The sequence below is a fragment of the Hemitrygon akajei genome, chromosome 31, assembly GCF_048418815.1.
Source record: "Hemitrygon akajei chromosome 31, sHemAka1.3, whole genome shotgun sequence".
NCBI classification, from domain to species: domain Eukaryota; kingdom Metazoa; phylum Chordata; class Chondrichthyes; order Myliobatiformes; family Dasyatidae; genus Hemitrygon; species Hemitrygon akajei.
This window is the reverse complement of record NC_133154.1, coordinates 13,170,814-13,188,846: the sequence shown is the minus strand read 5'-3', so window position 1 is coordinate 13,188,846 and position 18,033 is coordinate 13,170,814. Positions and strand designations below refer to the sequence as shown.

At 47.9% G+C, this 18,033-nt stretch overlaps 1 protein-coding gene across 5 annotated transcripts in view; it reads left to right on the top strand.

The window, feature by feature from the left end:
* Positions 1–18,033, top strand: part of LOC140719312 (transcriptional enhancer factor TEF-1-like) — an 81,783-nt gene that overhangs the window by 11,053 nt on the left and 52,697 nt on the right. For 4 of the 5 annotated variants that reach the window (XM_073033861.1, XM_073033859.1, XM_073033862.1 and 1 more), the window contains exon 2: positions 17,434–17,686. In XM_073033861.1, coding sequence (XP_072889962.1) covers positions 17,512–17,686 — 175 coding nt within the window. In that variant the 5' untranslated portion in view covers positions 17,434–17,511. The remainder of the gene's footprint in view (positions 1–17,433; positions 17,687–18,033) is intronic. The other variant, XM_073033860.1, reaches the window with a different exon arrangement.

The following is an 18,033-nucleotide window of genomic DNA, read 5'->3' as shown; positions in this document are numbered from 1 at the left end:
TGCCCACTCTTTGTCCTGGACGGATACAAGCCCCTTTGCATCTCAGATTTTTGGATTTTCTCCTCGTTTAGAAAATAGTCTGCACATTTATTTCTTCTGCCAAAGTAAATGGCCATGCATTTTCCAACGTTGTATTCCATTTACCACTTTCTTGTCCATTCTCGTAATGGAAGTCCTTCTGCAGCCTTCCTGTTCCTCAACGCTACCTGTCCCCCCACCAATCTTTGTATCATTTGCAAACTTGGCAGCAAAGCCTTCTATTCCACCATCTAAATGATTGATATTCAGCATAAAAAGGAGCGTTCCCAACCTCGACCCCTGCAAAACACCACGGGTCACCGGCAGCCAGTCAGAAAAGGATCCTTTTATTCCCACTCACTGCCTCCTACCAATCAGCCAGTGCTCTAACCATGCTAGTAGCTTCCCTGTAATACCATGGGCCTTAACTTGGTAAGCAGCCTCATGTGTGGCACCTTGGTGTGTGGAGATGTGGTTACCTGGTGCCACCTACTGTCTCCTGTCATGGAGAAAGTTTGTGATCCACCTGTAGCTGGGACCTGGGTATACGAAGGGTGATTGATAAGTTCGTGGCCTAAGGTTGAGGAAGGTTATTAACTTCAAGCTTTCTGTATAATCACTCAAAGAGTTGAACTGCATGTGCATGTAACGAGAGCTGTATAACTCATCTCCTTCTACCTTAGGCCACGAACTTATCAATCGCCCATCTGTGGACACTTTCTGGGGGTCCAAGATCCGTATGCTCCACGACCGCTGGACTAAGTGTGTAAATGTAGGCGGGGACTATGTTGAAAAATAAATGTGCTAGGTTTTCTAAAATTGACTCCTTCTACCTTAGGCTACGAACATATCAATCACCGCTCGTACTAAGTTTGCAGTTTCCTTTGCAGAAGCTCTGGGAGGATGGTATTGAAGGCTGAACTGAAATCAATGAAGAGAATCCTCAACTGTACAATCATAAGACGTAGAATTAGGCCACTCGGCCCATAGAGACTACTCCACCATTCCATCATGGCCGATTTATTATCCCTCTCAACCCCATTCTCCTTCCTTCTGCCTGTAACCTTTGACACCCTGACTAGCCAAGAACCTATTGACCTTCACTTTTAATATACTCAATGGTTTGGTCTTCACAGCTGTTTGTGGAAATACATCCCACAGATTCATCAACTATAGGAAATATCCTCTCCCCATCCACTCTATCTAAGCCTTCAATATTCTATAGGTTTCAATGAGAGCCCCCTCCTCCCCCCCATCATTCTTTTAATGAATATAGGCCCAGCATCATCAAATGCGTCTTGTAGGTTAACCCTTTAATTTTTGGAATAATTCTCATGAACCTCTTGTCCCTCTCCAATGCTAGCACATCCTTCCTTAGATAAGAGACCCAAGACTGCTCATAGTACTCCAATTGTGGTCTCGCCCAATATAAGGCGTCACCATCACATCCTTGTTCTTATATTCTTGACCTATTGAAATAAACACTAACATTGCATTTCAAAGTTCAAAGTAAATTTATTATCAAAGTACAGAAATGTCATCATACACAACCCTGAGATTTATTTTCTTGCAGGCATACTCAATTAATCCATAATAGAATCAATGAAAAACTGCACCAACTTGGGCATTCAACCAGTGTGCAAAATACCCCCCCCCCAAAAAAAAAATTAAATAAATAAGCAATAAATATCAAGAACATAAGATGAAGTATCTTTGAAAGTGAATCCATTGGTTGTGAGAAGACTTCAGTGATGGGGCAAGTGAAGTTAAACCCCTTTGGTTCAAGAGCCTGATGGTTGAGGGGTAATAACTGTTCGTGAATCTGGTGGTTCGAGTCCTAAGGCTCCTGCATCTTCTGCTTGATGGCAGCAGTGAGAAAAGAGCATGTCCTGGGTGGTGAGGATCTCTGATGATGGATGCTGCGTTTCTACAACAGCATTTTGTGTAGATATGCTCAGCGGTGGGGAAGGCTTTAGCCATGTTGGACTGGGCCATATCCACTACCTTTTGTGGGATTTTCTGTTCAAGGGCTTTGGTGTTTCCACACCAGGCTGCGACTCAGCCAGTCAATATACCCTCCACTACACATCTATAGGGGTTTTAGATGTTGTACCAGGGCAGTTGAGATGCTGTAGTACGAAGTCCAGACTGATTTTAACTGCATCGTCTACAGATCTGTTGACTCTGTGAGCAAGCTGCAGCACATCTGGAAAATTTGAGTTATGGATTTGAGAAATCACATGATTAACTTGTTCTGCTACTCCTGAAATCTGGCAATTTTATGAATTTGATGGTGTCGGACTATTGGATACAACTGCTATTAATATTCTCAATACGCTGCAATAGACTCTGTTTTAGGCAGTACACAGTTGTATAATGAATCTTCCGGTGAACCTGGTAAATTTCTAGGGAACACGGGAACAAGATCTGAATGAGTTTGAAGGGGCTGTGGAAACTGCAGCCAGTGAGGCAATGCTGAGCTGTCAGGATTTCTGAACAATCAGAATTGGAGTTTTACTGTAGAAAGAAGAAAATGAAGATCAAGTTCAAGTTTAATTGTCGTTCAACCAGACATGAGTACCCACGAACTCAGCCAAACGAAACAATGTTACCCTGGGGCCAAGGTGCAAAACACATTCCGAACAGTCATACACAGCACAAGGCCATATAACACACATAAGACAGCAGTAAAATACAGTCAGACAAAAATATACAGTCCAAGTCCCTGAGTCCATGAATATCACAGCAGTCTGCAGTCAAACACAATACATCTTGTTTTCTGCTGAGTGAACACTGGGGGGCAGCACTGACGCCACCCCAGTTCTGGCACTCTGCTGGCGCTCACCGATGCCTCTTGATGCAGGCAAGAGGACCAAGTCCTGCTCGTTCAGTTTCTCCGCCAACGAGTAACTCGCTGACCTGCAGTACTTCAAGTTCTTAATGCCCATCAGGGTCCTGCGGTCGTAAAAACCTCGATTACAGAAAGGCGGCGATGCCTCTGGCTGGCCGCGTGGCAGCTGCTGCCCCCGAGCTCACCGTCACCTTACCGGAAGTTGGACACACGCTTACTTTCAGACAGAAGGACAGAGGTAGAGACGGTCACAGACTTGATATGCAGAGATGGTAAATGGTATAGATGGGCGCTTGGTAAAAAGTTTATAATCGTCACATATACCAAGTGAAAAGTTTTTGGTTGTGTGTCATCTAGTCAGATCGTTCCAAATGCAAATACAATTGCAGGGCAAGCGTCGTGCAGGTAGAATAGGTTCACGACGAGGTAGATTGAGAGATCAAACATTCATGTTTGGCTTATAAGAGGACCAGAACCTTGCCGTAGGGCTTGGAGGCTTGTGTACCTCAGTGACCTGGAGAGCGATGTTGGCTGGAGTCACGGCTTTGGCTGTTGGTAGGGTCACCCATGCTGAACAGGTCAGAGGGTAGAGGCCAGACTAAGAGTGGCCCACCGGTCCTCCAGGTTCGGGGATTCAGCTCAGGGCCAACGACCCTGACTGGTCAAACAACACTGTTACAGAAACAGTGATGAAGAATCCTGTATCTGTGTGCAACTGAGGATCCGGAACCACAACTGAGAATGGCCAAGGACGGACAGAGATAGAGGAACTTCATTGCTGCCCTAAATGCCAGTGGTGTGGTGGGCAGTAGGTTGTAAGAGGTTTTCTCAAGAGTTTTATAAACTGATGGCAAGACTATGGTGTGCCAAGGGTTTGGTTCCTATGAACCCCTAAGAGCCAAAGAAAAGTGAGCCAATAGAATTCAAAGGAGAACTGAAAGGGTAGCCAATCAGGACTGAGTGAATAGGGGGGGGTGGGCTATATAAATGCGAGCACTCCCCAGAGAGAAACACCAACAACTGCGCACTGAGGATGTCACCTCGACTGGTGATGAAACGCCTGCGAGCTGATTGCCAATCTCAGCGACCACTGTGACATCGAGAAGAGAGAATATCTGAGATGGGCGGGGCCTTCGATTACGCTGCCCGCTTCACCGAAGCAGCGAGAAGTGTAGACGGGGTCTAGAGAGCGGAGGCCGCTTCCTGTGATGTGCCGAACTGTGTCCACAACTCTCCTTAGCTTCCTGCAGTCTCAGCAGAGCTGTGATGCATCTGGGTGTAGAATGACCTCGTGTTTTGAATGTCCATTTGTGAATGTGTAAAAACCAAGCCTAATTTGCTGGGCTAAGTGGACTGTTTCTGTCCTGTATATTCTGCCAGTAATCCTTTAAGCTCCCTCTGTCTACAATTATAAAAATCAAAGAGTTCACGACACAATGGTCGAGACAATTACCCTGTTCCACACTATTTACATTTGGTGAGGAAACCACGTCAAGTCTGGAGCAACACACTCAAAACGCTGGAGGATCTCAGCAGGTCAGGCAGCATCTACGGAAATGAATAAACAGTCCATGTTTTGGGCTGAGACTCTTCTTCAGGACTGGAAAGGAAGGTGGAAGATGCCAGAATTAAAAGGTGGTGAGAGGGAAAGGAGGACTAGCTCGAAGGTGATGGGTGAAGCCAGGTGGGTGGGAAAGGTAAAGGGCTGGAAAATAAGGAATCTGATAGGAGAGGAGAGTGGACCATGGGAGAAAGGGACCTGGGGGAGGTGATAGGCAGGAGAGGAAAAGAGGTAAATGGCCAGAGTGGGGAATAGAAGAAGAAGAATGGAGGGAGTGGAAAGATTTTTTTTTACCAGCAGCAGAAATCAATATTCATGCCATCAGGTTGGAGGTTGTCTAGACAGAATATGAGATGTTGCTCCTCCACCCTGAGAGTGGCTTCATCTTGGCAAAAGAGGAGGCCATGGAGAGAGGGAATGGGGGTAGGAATTATAAAGTGGTTGGCAGATGGAGCGGAGGTGCTCGAGGAAGTGGTCCCCCGGTTTACATCGGGTTTCATCGGTGTAGAAGAGGCCACATCAGGATCACCAGATACAATAGACGACCTTAACAGATTTGAAAATGAAGTGTTGCCTCAGCCGGAAGGACCATTTGGGGCCCTGGATGGAGGTAAATGGGTAAGTGTGGCATTTCTGTCGCTTGCAGGGGCATGTGCCAGGAGGGAGACTAGTGGGGAGGGACAAATGGACAAGGGATTCCCTTGGAAAGTGGAGAGTGGGGGTATAGGTAAAGGTGTGTTTGTGGTAGGATCCTATTGAAGATGGCTGATGTTGTTGATAATGTTGCGTTGGATGCGTAGACTCATGGGTTGGTAGTTGAGGACAAGAGGAATGTGATTACGTTGAATGTAACCCTTCTACATTTTAACCAATGATCAGTGATTTTATAACTTATCCCATGGATTAACAATTAACCCGTCAAAGTATTATGGAAAAACTCTCAGTTGCATGAAAGCGCAAACCTTCGAAACATTCGATTGAGGTTGAGGACTTGACCTCCCTCCGCCCAAGCACACTCCTTGCCCATCAGGCTACGGTGGTGTAGTGGTTAGCACGATGCTTTACAGTACAGGCAACCCAGGTTCAATTCCTGCCGCTGTCTTAAAGGAGTCTTTACATTCCCCCTGTGACCGCTTGGGTTTTCTCCCGGTGCTCGGGTTTCCTCCCACAGTCTGAAGATGTACCGGAAGGTATGTTAATTGATCATTGTAAATTGTAGGGTTAAATCGAGGTTTGCTGGGTGGTTCGGCTCAAAGGGCTTACTCAGTGCCGTGCCTTATTAAATAAATAGATTTACTCTTTTGCATAGTATCGTTAAACGCTCAATCCTGCACAAGTTATGTGCCAATGATGTTTTGTGTACATTGTCCCCCATTCCCATCTCCAAGTGGAAGTGGGAATGCTGGTGGCGGTAAATAGCCCTTGCTTTCTGTTTTGTCAGCATGTCCTGTGCTAGTCTCTAATTAGCACCAAGTATTTCTCTCTCCTACTGGGAAGCGAACTGTTGCAGTGTCTAGAAGGAAAGAGCATTACAAACACACTTAACCTCGATGACTATGAAAACGTTTGTTTTAGGAAAGCCTAGAAAATGTTGTTATTACTACAAAACAAGTACAAAAGCTAAGCAGTCCTGACACAATTTTTAATAGGGCTTAGATATGTCCATAACTGGAATGTCGTGCAACATTTTGATCTACTTACCTAAAGAAAGGTATACGACCCCTTGAAGAGTGGAAATATACAATCAATGGTCACTTTGTTAGATTCCTGCTCTACCTAATAACGTGGCCACTGGTGTATGTTCGTGGTCTTCTGCTGCTGTAGCACATCCACTTCGAGTTGTGATGTGTCGTGTGTTCAGAGATGCTCTTCTGTTGTAATGCGCGATTATTTGAGTTACTGTCACCTTCCCATCAGCTTGAACCAGTCTGCCCATTCTCCTCTGACCTCTCCCATTAACACAGCTTTTTCGCCCACAGACCTGCCACTCACTGGATGTTTTTTTTTCGTTTTTCACACCATCCTCTGTAAACTCTAGAGACTACTGTGCGTGAAGATCCCAGGAGATCAGCAGTTTCTGAGATACTCAAACCACCCCATCTGGCACCAATAGTCATTCCACTGTCAAAGTCTCTTAGGTCACATTTCTTTCACATTCTGATGTGGGGTCCGAGCAACAACTGAACCTCTTGACCGCGTCTGCATGCTTTTATGCATCGAGCTGCTGCCACACGATTGGCTGATTAGATATTTGCATTGACAAGGTGTTCAGGTGTACCTAACAAAGTGGCCTCTGAGTGTAGTTCTCCTCAGGAGATCAAACTGTAATCTGATTCCTTGGATAACTGGTACTGAGGTGGTCCTTTGAGGAGAATTTGAGCAAAGGAGGCCAAGATATCCTAGAGTTTAGAGCAATGAACTACTGAGTCATCTAAAGGTGACAAGGAACATAAACCATTGGGTGACTGAGTGGAACAACACAAACCCGGAGACACAGTCACAGTAGATACGGTCAATGAACTGAGATGAGGAAGGATTTGTTTCACATGGAGGAATATAAATCCTAGGAATTCTGTACCCTGAAGCCTGTTGATTTGGTATCTCGCCAAAGGTTCTGGCAAATTTATACAGATGTACAATGGAGCACATTCTAACTGGTTGCGTGGAAGGGTCACTGCATATTGTTGGAAATAAATCTGCAGAGGGTTGTAAACTTAGCCGTCTCCATCATGGATACCAGCCTCCCCACCATAGAGGACATCTTCAAAAGTCAATGCCTCAATAAGGTGGCATCCATCATTAAGGACCCCCCACCACCCAGGCCATGCCCTCTTCTCATTGCAGCTATCAGAGAGGAGGCACAGGAGCCTGACGGCACACACTCGGTGTTTTGGGAACAGCTTCTTCCCCTCTGCCATCAGATATCTGAATGGACCTTGAACCCATGAACCCCGCCATTTTGCTCTCTTTTAGCACCACTGATTATCTTCCAGATTGAGGCTGATAGATTTGTGTATGATATGTTTCCAAGCCCATCAAACCTGCACACATGGGGCAAAGCAGAGTCATCAGCGTGCCCACTGTGTTCCAAGCGAGGAACCCTGGAGCACATCCTCAGCGGCTGCACAAGGGCACTTGGTGAGGGACGGCACCGATGATCAGGTCCTGAAGACCATCGCTGAAGCCATCAGCGCAGGAATGGAATGGGCAAAGTGGTCTCGACCCTCCAAGCAGACCATTGCCCTTGTCAGAGCTGGGGAGCAGCCAATACCCGCCAAAAGAACATCGGCAGGTATCCTGACCTCTGCAAGGGTCTGACAGCTGTTGGTGGACCTCGAAAGGCAGCTGAAGTTCCCAAACATATCGCAGCCACCACCCTGCGACCAGACATTGTCCTTGTCTTTGAGTCTACCAAGCAAGTGGTGATGCTGGAGCTGACAGTCCCATGGGAAGATCACTTGGAAGAGGCCTTCGAAAGGAAGCTATCTAAATATGCAGGACTGGTCAGCAACTGCCAGCAGGCTGGATGGAGAGCGAGGTGTCTCCCAGTGGAGGTTGGTTGTAGGGGATTCGCAGCCCATTCCTTAGCCAGAGCCTTCAGCAATTTGGGCATCAAGGGAGAGAGGAAGAGGAGAGCCCTCCGCAGTACCACCGATGCGGCAGAGAGGGCCTCAAGATGGCTGCGGCTCAGGAGAGGGGAGCCATGGAGTCGTGTAGCTAACCATCTGGTCACAAGCCGGGGTCTGATGTTGAAACACCCAATGATTCCAGGAACATCACTGAAGATGTGTCCAGAAGCATCAGTAGATGTACGTACACAGCAGTGGATACTGTGGAATGGGACAGGGATGCTGAGATTGAATATCGGTTCAAGTGCCAAAATGTCCCATCATCTCCTTTTTTTTTGGCTCCTCTCAGATGTCTTTCAGCACAAGGGTCTAAGGCCTAGAAACTCTTTAGCATACTCCAGAGCGTTGGCGCCACGTGTTTAGATGAAGACTCTCAATCCAAAACATCGACTGCGCGTTCACCTCTCACAGATGCCGCCTGACCCACTAAGTTCCTCCAGCATCTTATTTGCTGCTCCGGATGGTTAGACCTTGATTTGACCTGAACGGAGCAGCATCACCCGAGCAGAGAATTCAACTCCTAATATCAGAGTTGAAATGAATTCACTTTATTACTTACATCCTTCATGTACGAGGAGTAAAAAATTTTACATTACGTCTCCGCTAAATGTGCAATTTATAGTAATTTATAATAAATAGTACGTATAACAGGGTAGTCAATATAAATAGAAATACAGTTGTGTCAGCCTGAATTAATCAGTCTGATGGCCTGGTGGAAGAAGCTGTCCGGGAGCCTGTTGGTCCTGGCTTTTATGCTGCGGTACCGTTTCCCAGATGGTAGCAGCTGGAACAGTTTGTGGTTGGGGTGACTCGGGTCCCCAGTGATCCTTCGGGCCCTTACCTGTCTTTGTAAATGTCCTGAATAATGGGAAGTTCACATCTACAGATGCGCTGGGCTGTCTGCAGCACTCTCTGCAGAGTCCTGCGATTCAGGGAAGCACAGTTCCCATACCAGGCAATGATGCAGCCAGTCAGGATGCTCTCAATTATGCCCCTGTAGAAAGTCCTTAGGATTTGGGGGTCCACACCAAACTTCTTCAACCATCTGAGGTGAAAGAGGTGCTGTTGTGCTTTTTGTGCATATCCAGTATGTACAGACCATGTGAGATCCTTGGTGATGTGTATGCAGAGAAACTTAAAGCTGTTCTCCCTCTCAACCCCAGATCCATTGATATCAATAGGGGTTAGCCTGTCTCCATTCCTCCTGTAATCCACAACCAGCTCCTTTGTTTTTGCGACGTTGTGAGAGAGGTTGTTTTCTTGACACCACTGTGTCAGGCTGATGAATTCCTCTCTGTAGGCTGACCCATTATTGTTTGAGATTAGGCCAATCAGTGTAGTGTCGTCAGCAAATTTAATTAGCAGATTGGAGTTGTGGGTGGCGACACAGCCATGGGTATACAGAGAGTAAAGGAGGGAGCTTGGTACCATAAAACCATAAGACCGTAAGATATAGGAACAGAATTAGGCCATTTGGCCCATTGACTATTCCACTATTCAATCATGGATGATTTTTTTTCAAACCCGTCTCCTTTCTTCTCCCTGTAATCCTTTACTCCCCTACCTATCCTAATAACCAATATTTTGGCAAGATATAAACACAAAAGATTCTATAAATGCTGGAAATCCAGAGAAATGGGCATAAAATGCTGGAAGAACTCAGCAGGTCAAGCAGCATCCAAGGTAAGGAACAAAGAGTCAACATTTTGGGCCAAGACCTTTCATTAGGTCCCCTAAAACTCCCCTAAATGGTGTCACATTCAAGATTACCGTCCCACGTGATTTTCAACCTCAGTCCTCTGAGAAACAGCCGTTGCAACTTGTAGAGCCACCACGCGTTTCTAACCATCTCTCTCACAGAACTGTTTCCAGGGCCAGCACCCTCTCTATGAGGCAAGGTGTAGCCTACTGGAATCTGTGAGTCTGTGGAAGTGAAGATCTCAGCTTCCAAACTGAGGAGTCATTCAATGGCGCTGCCTCTGATCCCTAAAGCATCTTCGTCTCATTAGAAGTCCCTAAAAGAATGAAGCTCCTCCTCCTTTTCTGTCCACCCCGAGAGCCTGTACAGTGGGCATAGAGCTTTTTCCCACATACTCAAATTCATAGAGTTTACTCTTTACAAAGGTCTCCCTGTCAATCTCTTCTAGATGGTTTCCTTCACCCCTCCATAAAAAGTCATTGAATCATAGAGTCACTGAAACAGGCCCTTCGGCCCATTGAGTCTGCACTGACCATAAATCACTCTAAACCCACAATAACTCCATTTCATTCTATTCTCCTTGCATTCCCATCACTTCCCCCACCCACCCAATGTTCTACCACTCACCCACACACAAGGGTTGTTGTTCCCTCCCACGCCCTGTGGCGCATCGGGCAGCATATTTTGCTGTTTCCATAGCATTTTGACTGTTTTTTTAAACGAGGCTGAGTTGCTCGCTTGACGCCCAGCCCAGCACGGATGGGAAGCGTGCAAGGAGCCGGCCGGATCCGAACCCGGGTCCTTTGTCCTCGAAGTCCAAACACACACACACACACACACACACACACACACACACACACACACACACACACACACACACACACACACACACACACACACACACACACACACACACACACACACACACACAATGTCTTGGGACGTGGGAGGAAACCAGTGCACCCAGGGGAAACATACACGATCACAAGGAGGGCGTGCAAACTCCACACGGACAGCACAGGAGGTCGGGATTGAACCCGGGTCTCTCTGGGACTCTGAGGAAGCAGCTCTACCAGTTTCACCGCTGTGCTGCCCCAGAGAAGTCGGCTCCTTGTATTCTTGTTTTTCTCTCAGCATTAGCTGTCCCCAAGCGATGTCAACACCCAGAATTCATCTTCTCTGGCCAGCGTTTCTCAGCAGCTGCCTGAACTCCCTTTTAACCCCCTGGGAGCCCTCTCTCACCACCGCCCTGCACATTCTCCCACTGTCACTAACTAGCAGGTCGCCCCTGCAGACGCATGCCCCTTTAAGGTCTGGCTGTCACGCCTGCAGCTGCTAGGTTTTAGTGTCGGCAGCTGCAAACACAGATGCCAGGTCAAAGGAGAACTTTACCCTGATACTGACACAACACAGAGCCACCCGATAGCCCTGCTTTGTTGTAAATCTTTCTGGGTCGAATCAGATTCCGACTCCGATTTATTTATCACACGTTCATTGAAACATACAGTGAACCAACCAGCATAAAGTCGGGAGGTGCTGGAAACAGCCTGGAAACAGACCCCACACTTTACGGTGCCAACGTAGCGCAGCCACAATGCTCAGCAGAACGACACGGAACGCAATGGAACACGACACAACAAGCAACGGAATAACACGAAAACAAGCCCCTCACACATGGACATTACAAACAGTCCTCCAGTTTCCAGTCTCCGGCCTTCCTTCTCCAACTCCAGCCTCTCATTTCCGTCTCTGGCCTTTTACCTCCATTTCCTGCCTCTCATCTCCACCACTGGCCTCTCATCTCTGTCTCCGGCCTCTCGTCTCCGGTCTCTGGCTTCTCGTTTCTGTCTTCTGCCTCTCGTCTCTGGTCTCCGGCCTCTCGTCTCTGGTCTCCGGCCTCTCATCTCTGTCTCCTGCCGCTCATCTCCCCCCTCTCATCTCCGGTCTCCGGCCTCTCGTCTCCGGTCTCTGGTCTTCCGTCTCCTCTCCGGCCTCTCATTTCTGTCTCTGGCCTCTTGTCTCCATTTCCTGCCTCTTATCTCTGTCTCCAGTCTCTCATCTTCATTTCCTGTCTCTTGTCTCTGGTCTCCAGTCTCTCATCTCCATCTCCAGCATCTCATCTCTGTCTCTGGTCTCTCACCTCCATTTCCTGCCTCTCGTCTCCATCTCCAGTCTCTCATCTTCATTTCCTGCCTCTCGTCTCTGTCTCCAGTCTCTCATCTTCATTTCCAGCATCTCATCTCTGTCTCCAGTCTCTCATCTTCATTTCCAGCATCTCATCTCTGTCTCTGGTCTCTCACCTCCATTTCCTGCCTCTCGTCTCTGTCTCCAGTCTCTCATCTTCATTTCCAGCATCTCATCTCTGTCTCCAGTCTCTCATCTTCATTTCCAGCATCTCATCTCTGTCTCTGGTCTCTCATCTTCATTTCCTGCCTCTCATCTCTGTCTCCAGTCTCTCATCTTCATTTCCAGCATCTCATCTCTGTCTCTGGTCTCTCATCTTCATTTCCAGCATCTCATCTCTGTCTCTGGTCTCTCACCTCCATTTCCTGCCTCTCGTCTCCGTCTCCAGTCTCTCATCTTCATTTCCAGCATCTCATCTCTGTCTCCAGTCTCTCATCTTCATTTCCTGCCTCTTGTCTCCGTCTCCAGTCTCTCATCTTCATTTCCAGCATCTCATCTCTGTCTCTGGTCTCTCATCTCCATTTCCTGCCTCTCATCTCCGTCTCCAGTCTCTCATCTTCATCTCCAGCATCTCATCTCTGTCTCTGGTCTCTCATCTTCATTTCCTGCCTCTCGTCTTTGTCTCCAGTCTCTCATCTTCATTTCCAGCATCTCATCTCTGTCTCTGGTCTCTCATCTTCATTTCCTGCCTCTCATCTCTGTCTCCAGTCTCTCATCTTCATTTCCAGCATCTCATCTCTGTCTCCAGTCTCTCATCTTCATTTCCAGCATCTCATCTCTGTCTCTGGTCTCTCATCTTCATTTCCAGCATCTCATCTCTGTCTCTGGTCTCTCACCTCCATTTCCTGCCTCTCGTCTCCGTCTCCAGTCTCTCATCTTCATTTCCAGCATCTCATCTCTGTCTCCAGTCTCTCATCTTCATTTCCTGCCTCTTGTCTCCGTCTCCAGTCTCTCATCTTCATTTCCAGCATCTCGTCTCTGTCTCCAGTCTCTCATCTTCATTTCCTGCCTCTTGTCTCCGTCTCCAGTCTCTCATCTTCATTTCCAGCATCTCGTCTCTGTCTCTGGTCTCTCATCTTCATTTCCTGCCTCTCGTCTCCGTCTCCAGGCTTCACCCGTCAGACTTCGATTTCTCGACTTCCGATTGGCCTTTGGGTTTTTGTCTTCGGTATCAACCGTCAGACCACCTGATGGCAGGACCCCGAACTGACTCGATCCTCCTGCTCGCACGGCCATCTCATCCTCGAACCCACCGACCTGGGACAGCCTGACACCCACGGATGGTGACCTGACCCCCCTCTCTGTCCCCAAAACCACCTCTACAGACTTAACAAAACAACCTGGGGAGAGTTGCTGGGAATGTGGAGAGAGTAAAGTGGCAGTGAGTTCCGGTTCATTGGGCCGTCGGATAACCATGGCGGCCACGTATTTGGGGCAACTCTTAAAGGACAAAAACTAATCAAGAAAATAGCCGGGATTCCCTTCATTTCTTTGGGACACGATGCTGCTTAATTGGAGCAGGAGACAGTTCTAACTTGTGTGGCCATTTGGCACGATACCGAGCTGAGAGAGGTAATGCATCCCATTCACTTAACGCTCTGCAAAAAAAAAACCTACCTCTCACATTCCCCACCTATACTTCCCTCCGATCACCTTAAAATTGTGCCATTGCCTCCCTGGGAAACGGCGCTGGCTGTCCACTCCATCTAAAACTATTCAGCAAAGGATGGACAGCAGATGCTTCACTCTTCGACGATAAAACATACAGTATGAGCTGAACTAGGCCACTTGGTCAATGGAGTCTGTCACCGTTCCATCATGGCTGATTTATTTTTGGTCTCAATGCCGTTCTCCTGCCGTCACCCCGTAATCTTTGACGTCCTTCCAAACCGAGAACTTGCCAACCTCCGCTTTAAGTTTACCAAATAACTTGGCCTCCACAGCCACCTGTGGCAATGGATTCTACAGACTCTGCACCTTCTGGCTAAAGAGAATCCCCCCTCATCTCCGTTCAAAGGAGACGGCCTTGTATCCGAAGTTGTGCCCCCGGTCCTTGACTCCCCCACTGTTGGAAACATCCTCTCCACATCCACTCTATCCAAACCTATTCAATAGGGTTCAATGAGACCCACCCACCCCCCCACCTCATTCTTCTAGGCCCAGAGCTCCGCATACATTAACCCTTTCATTTCCGGGATAATTCCTGTAACATTCCTCTGGACCCTCTGCAATGTCGGCACATCCTCTCTCAGATAAGGGGCCCTAAGCTGCTCTGAATGGTTTAACAGCGTGAAGACAAATGCAGCCGACTCCAGGGCAGGCAGTTTGATTTTGCTGGTGGGAAAGCCGATAGCAGTGATAATCCAAGACGCGTTTAACGGCCAAAGAAAATCAGAAAGCTGCAGACATTTGGAGTCTGAAATGCTGGATAAACTTGGCAAGGAGGGCAGCATTTTTTGTGAAGAGAGATAGTCGACATTCCAGGTCTGGGACCCTACATCAGAACTGGGAAAGCAGGAAACAAGTTGGTCTGGGCAGTGGGACAGCGACGGACGGGACAAAGGGAATTTACAGAGTGCCTGTGTCCAGTCCTCGGGAGTGACCCTGCACTTCCCATGACGTGCCACCTTAATTCTCCACCCCACTCCCACTGTGACCTCTCTGTCTGTCATCTCCTGCCTAGTTACAGTGCGGACCAGTGCAACCCAAGGAGCAACGTCAAAGCTTCCCACCGTCCGGGCCACGGCATCTTTTAGCAGCCACCGTCGGCCAGGAGCTACAGAAACCTGAAGTCCTACACCGTCAAGTTCCAGAACAGCAACTTTCAGTTCCTGAACTAATTGGCAAAACCCTAGTCACCACAGTTTACCACACTGTGACCTCCTCGATCGTTTTACCCGAAATGGGCTTCTGATCTTTCCCTCCTACATAGCCCTCCATTTTCCTTTCATCCATCTGTGTATCTAAGAGTCTTTCAAATGTCCCTAATGGATCAGCCTTTACTACCAGCCCTGGAAATACATTACACACACCCACCACTCTCTGTGTAAAAAGAAAAACTACCTTTGACACCCCCCCCCCTATACTTTCCTCCGATCAATTGTGTTCTTTCCTGTAAAAAATGTGCGTAATACTGAGGCTTTGGGCCTACTCCAGGCTGCTCCAAGGATTTGGCTGTTAGGACTCAATCTGGTTCGGAAGGAGGTAGAAGGTGATCAGAGAAGTGGGAAAGGTAAAGGGCTGGAGGGGAAGGAATTTGATAGGAGAGGAGAGCGGGCCATAGGAGAAGGGGAAAGAGCGGACTCAGGGGGAGAAGATGAGAAGAGGTAAAAGGCTAGCGTGGGGAATAGAAGACGGGAGGTAGGGAGATATTGTTTTACATAAATACATAAGAAATCTTATATACATAGATTAAAGTGAGTCTAGGTGCAAGAGTGTTTGTACATAAGGTGACTGACAGGAAATGATAGAACTGTGGATGTGGATGTAGTGTTCAAAAACATTTAGGTGATTCTGCTCCGGGCACAACCCCAGCTTCGGTTTGTTGAGTCGGAGCTGTTCCGTGGCGATGCCCTCAGGAGGGACCCTCCCAGCTGGGTGGGTGGGGAGTGAACAGGTGGGCTGGGTGGGTCCAGGCGTCACTCATTGCTACACTGTTCCCAGCTGCAGACTGAGTGCTGGTGAATGAGAAGGGAAGTGTTTACACAGTACGTGTCAGTGTAGCTTTAAGAACCGTGTATTGCACGGTAAGATTTTAATACATTGTTGTAGCCCTTTAGTTGATCATTACTGAGTTCAATAAAAGACGTTCTATGATATTTCTGCATCCCTTTATCAGCAAGGCTGAAGAGTTTCCCGTACGACGAAGAGCACAAAAGCATAAAGGTCCTATTTCTTCTCCGTACATCAGCTGGAGTGTTATACTCATTTATGATCACCACCGTTCGGCTCGAGGGAGGTTACAGGAGAGACTCTATGGAATGGTCCTAGAGGTGGAGGATCAGTTCTGCGCAGAGTGGGGAGGATAATATCGACCATGAATGGGGAGGGGTCTGAGAGGTGATTTAACAGAGGAATTCAAAATGACCAAGGACGCTGAGAAAGTGAAGGAGAAATGTTCTCACCGGCCGGAGGATGGAGGACTCGGTCAGCTAAAGTAACGGGAAGAGAAAAGTCTTCCTCGTCGTCAGGGTCAGAAGCAGATTAATTTATGGAGAGTGAGATAAACCGTGGGCTAGGAACTGGGAAGAGCGAATGGCTCAGTCACACTGGGAAACCATTCTGTCACTGGTTCAAATGGGCAGAATAGTGTGTGTGTGTGTGTGTGTGTGTGTGTGTGTGTGTGTGTGTGTGTGTGTGTGTGTGTGTGTGTGTGTGTGTGTGTGTGTGTGTGTGTGTGTGTGTGTGTGTGTGTGTGTGTGTGTGTGTGTGGCAAATACCAATTTCAACAGCAGCCAGTCTTCAGACCTGAAGGTGGATTGTAGATTGAATTTAAAATGCAGCTCTGAACAATGGTCTTCCGAGAGTTGATTGCAAACAAAGAAACACTCCACGTGACAGCAGATGGCTGCATTTGTGTGAATGCAGCCCAGAGGCTGTGGGAACTAACATTCATTTTGGGTGTCTGGAGTGTGGGTGTGGAGGTGGAAGTGTTTGTAAAGTTGTATGTAATTCAAAGGAAGCATTGTAGATACATTGCAACTATAACATTGTCCTGCTGTTACCTTTGATCTTTAGCATTTAAAATGTCTTGTGATATTGGGTCAGGCAGGTCTCTTCTTCCAAGAGTGTCTCGAATATGATGCCTGCTGCTCATTTTGCTGAATAAGGAGTTATCTATTCACTAGCTTCAGTGTCTCACCATGTGTGTGCGTGTATCTGTGTGTGTGAGTGTGTGTGTGTGTGTATGTATATATATATATATACACGCATGTATACCTGAGTGTGCGTGTATCTGTGTGTGTGTGTGTGTGTGTGTTCACACGTACCTGAGTGTGTGTGTACGTGTGTTTCCTCTCCCTGTCTCAGTCTGCACCATTGAAATTCTTTGTTAAAGTGTGAAATTCCACAGTGGATGAGCAGTCCACTGCACCAGAACAATATGGCCAGCAAGAACGAAAAGCTTCAGTGTGCGATGGTGAAGAGGAGGGAGCTAGAAACCAAGGTTAAAATCAGAAAATTATTACGTTGTCTGCTGGCTCCTCTTCTGATCATATTCATTTTTTCAACTGTCTTCATCCTGTACGTCCCAGTTAACCACGTCCTTCCCCATCGATGAGTCTCTTTTCCCTTCTCCAGTGCTTTTGACAGTTAATTGCAGAATTCTTAAGGGGGGAGGAAATAAGGAAGAGGGAAGTCGAAGAAATGCAAGTTATGTGCAAACAGAAACAGGGTGGAGATCCGAAGTGAGTGTTCTGTCCCCAGCCCGTCTGTATGATGCTGCTGTAACTCACGGACAAGTTCATCCAATGCCTTCGTTGTTTTCTCTCAGCAGGTCAGTGCTGCCTCCAAGCTAAGGCTTGGACTCCCTCAAGGAGTCAAAATAGAGGCGAACGGCTGGGGCGAGGGCATGAGCCCTGACCGTGACTCGGAGGCAATGAGCAACTCGATTGACAAGAGCCTGGACAACGATGCGGAGGGCGTGTGGAGTGCCGATATCGAGCAGAGCTTCCAGGAGGCGCTGGCCATCTACCCGCCGTGTGGCAGGCGGAAAATTATCCTGTCGGACGAAGGGAAGATGTACGGTGAGTGGCGGTGGGGGGGGAGGGGTGGCCACTGAACAGAGATAGCAGAATTTTGTTTCCCTCGAGCTGGAGGGGAGCGCCGTGAGGCCTGATAGCAGCAGGGACGCCGGTTCGATCCTGACCTCCGGCACTGACTGGGTGGAGTTTTCCTGTTCTCCCTGTGACTGGGTGAGTTCCCCTGCTGTGCCCGGTGGTAAACAGCGTCAAAGGGGAGTTGTTGTGTATGTGTGAGGGAGAATGAGTAGCCGTGGCTCAGGGGAATAAGGAGAGGGGATTGATGGGGATGTCCTGCTGGGAGCTGGCAGATACCTGATGGGCCAAATGGCCTCATTCTTTATTATAATAGG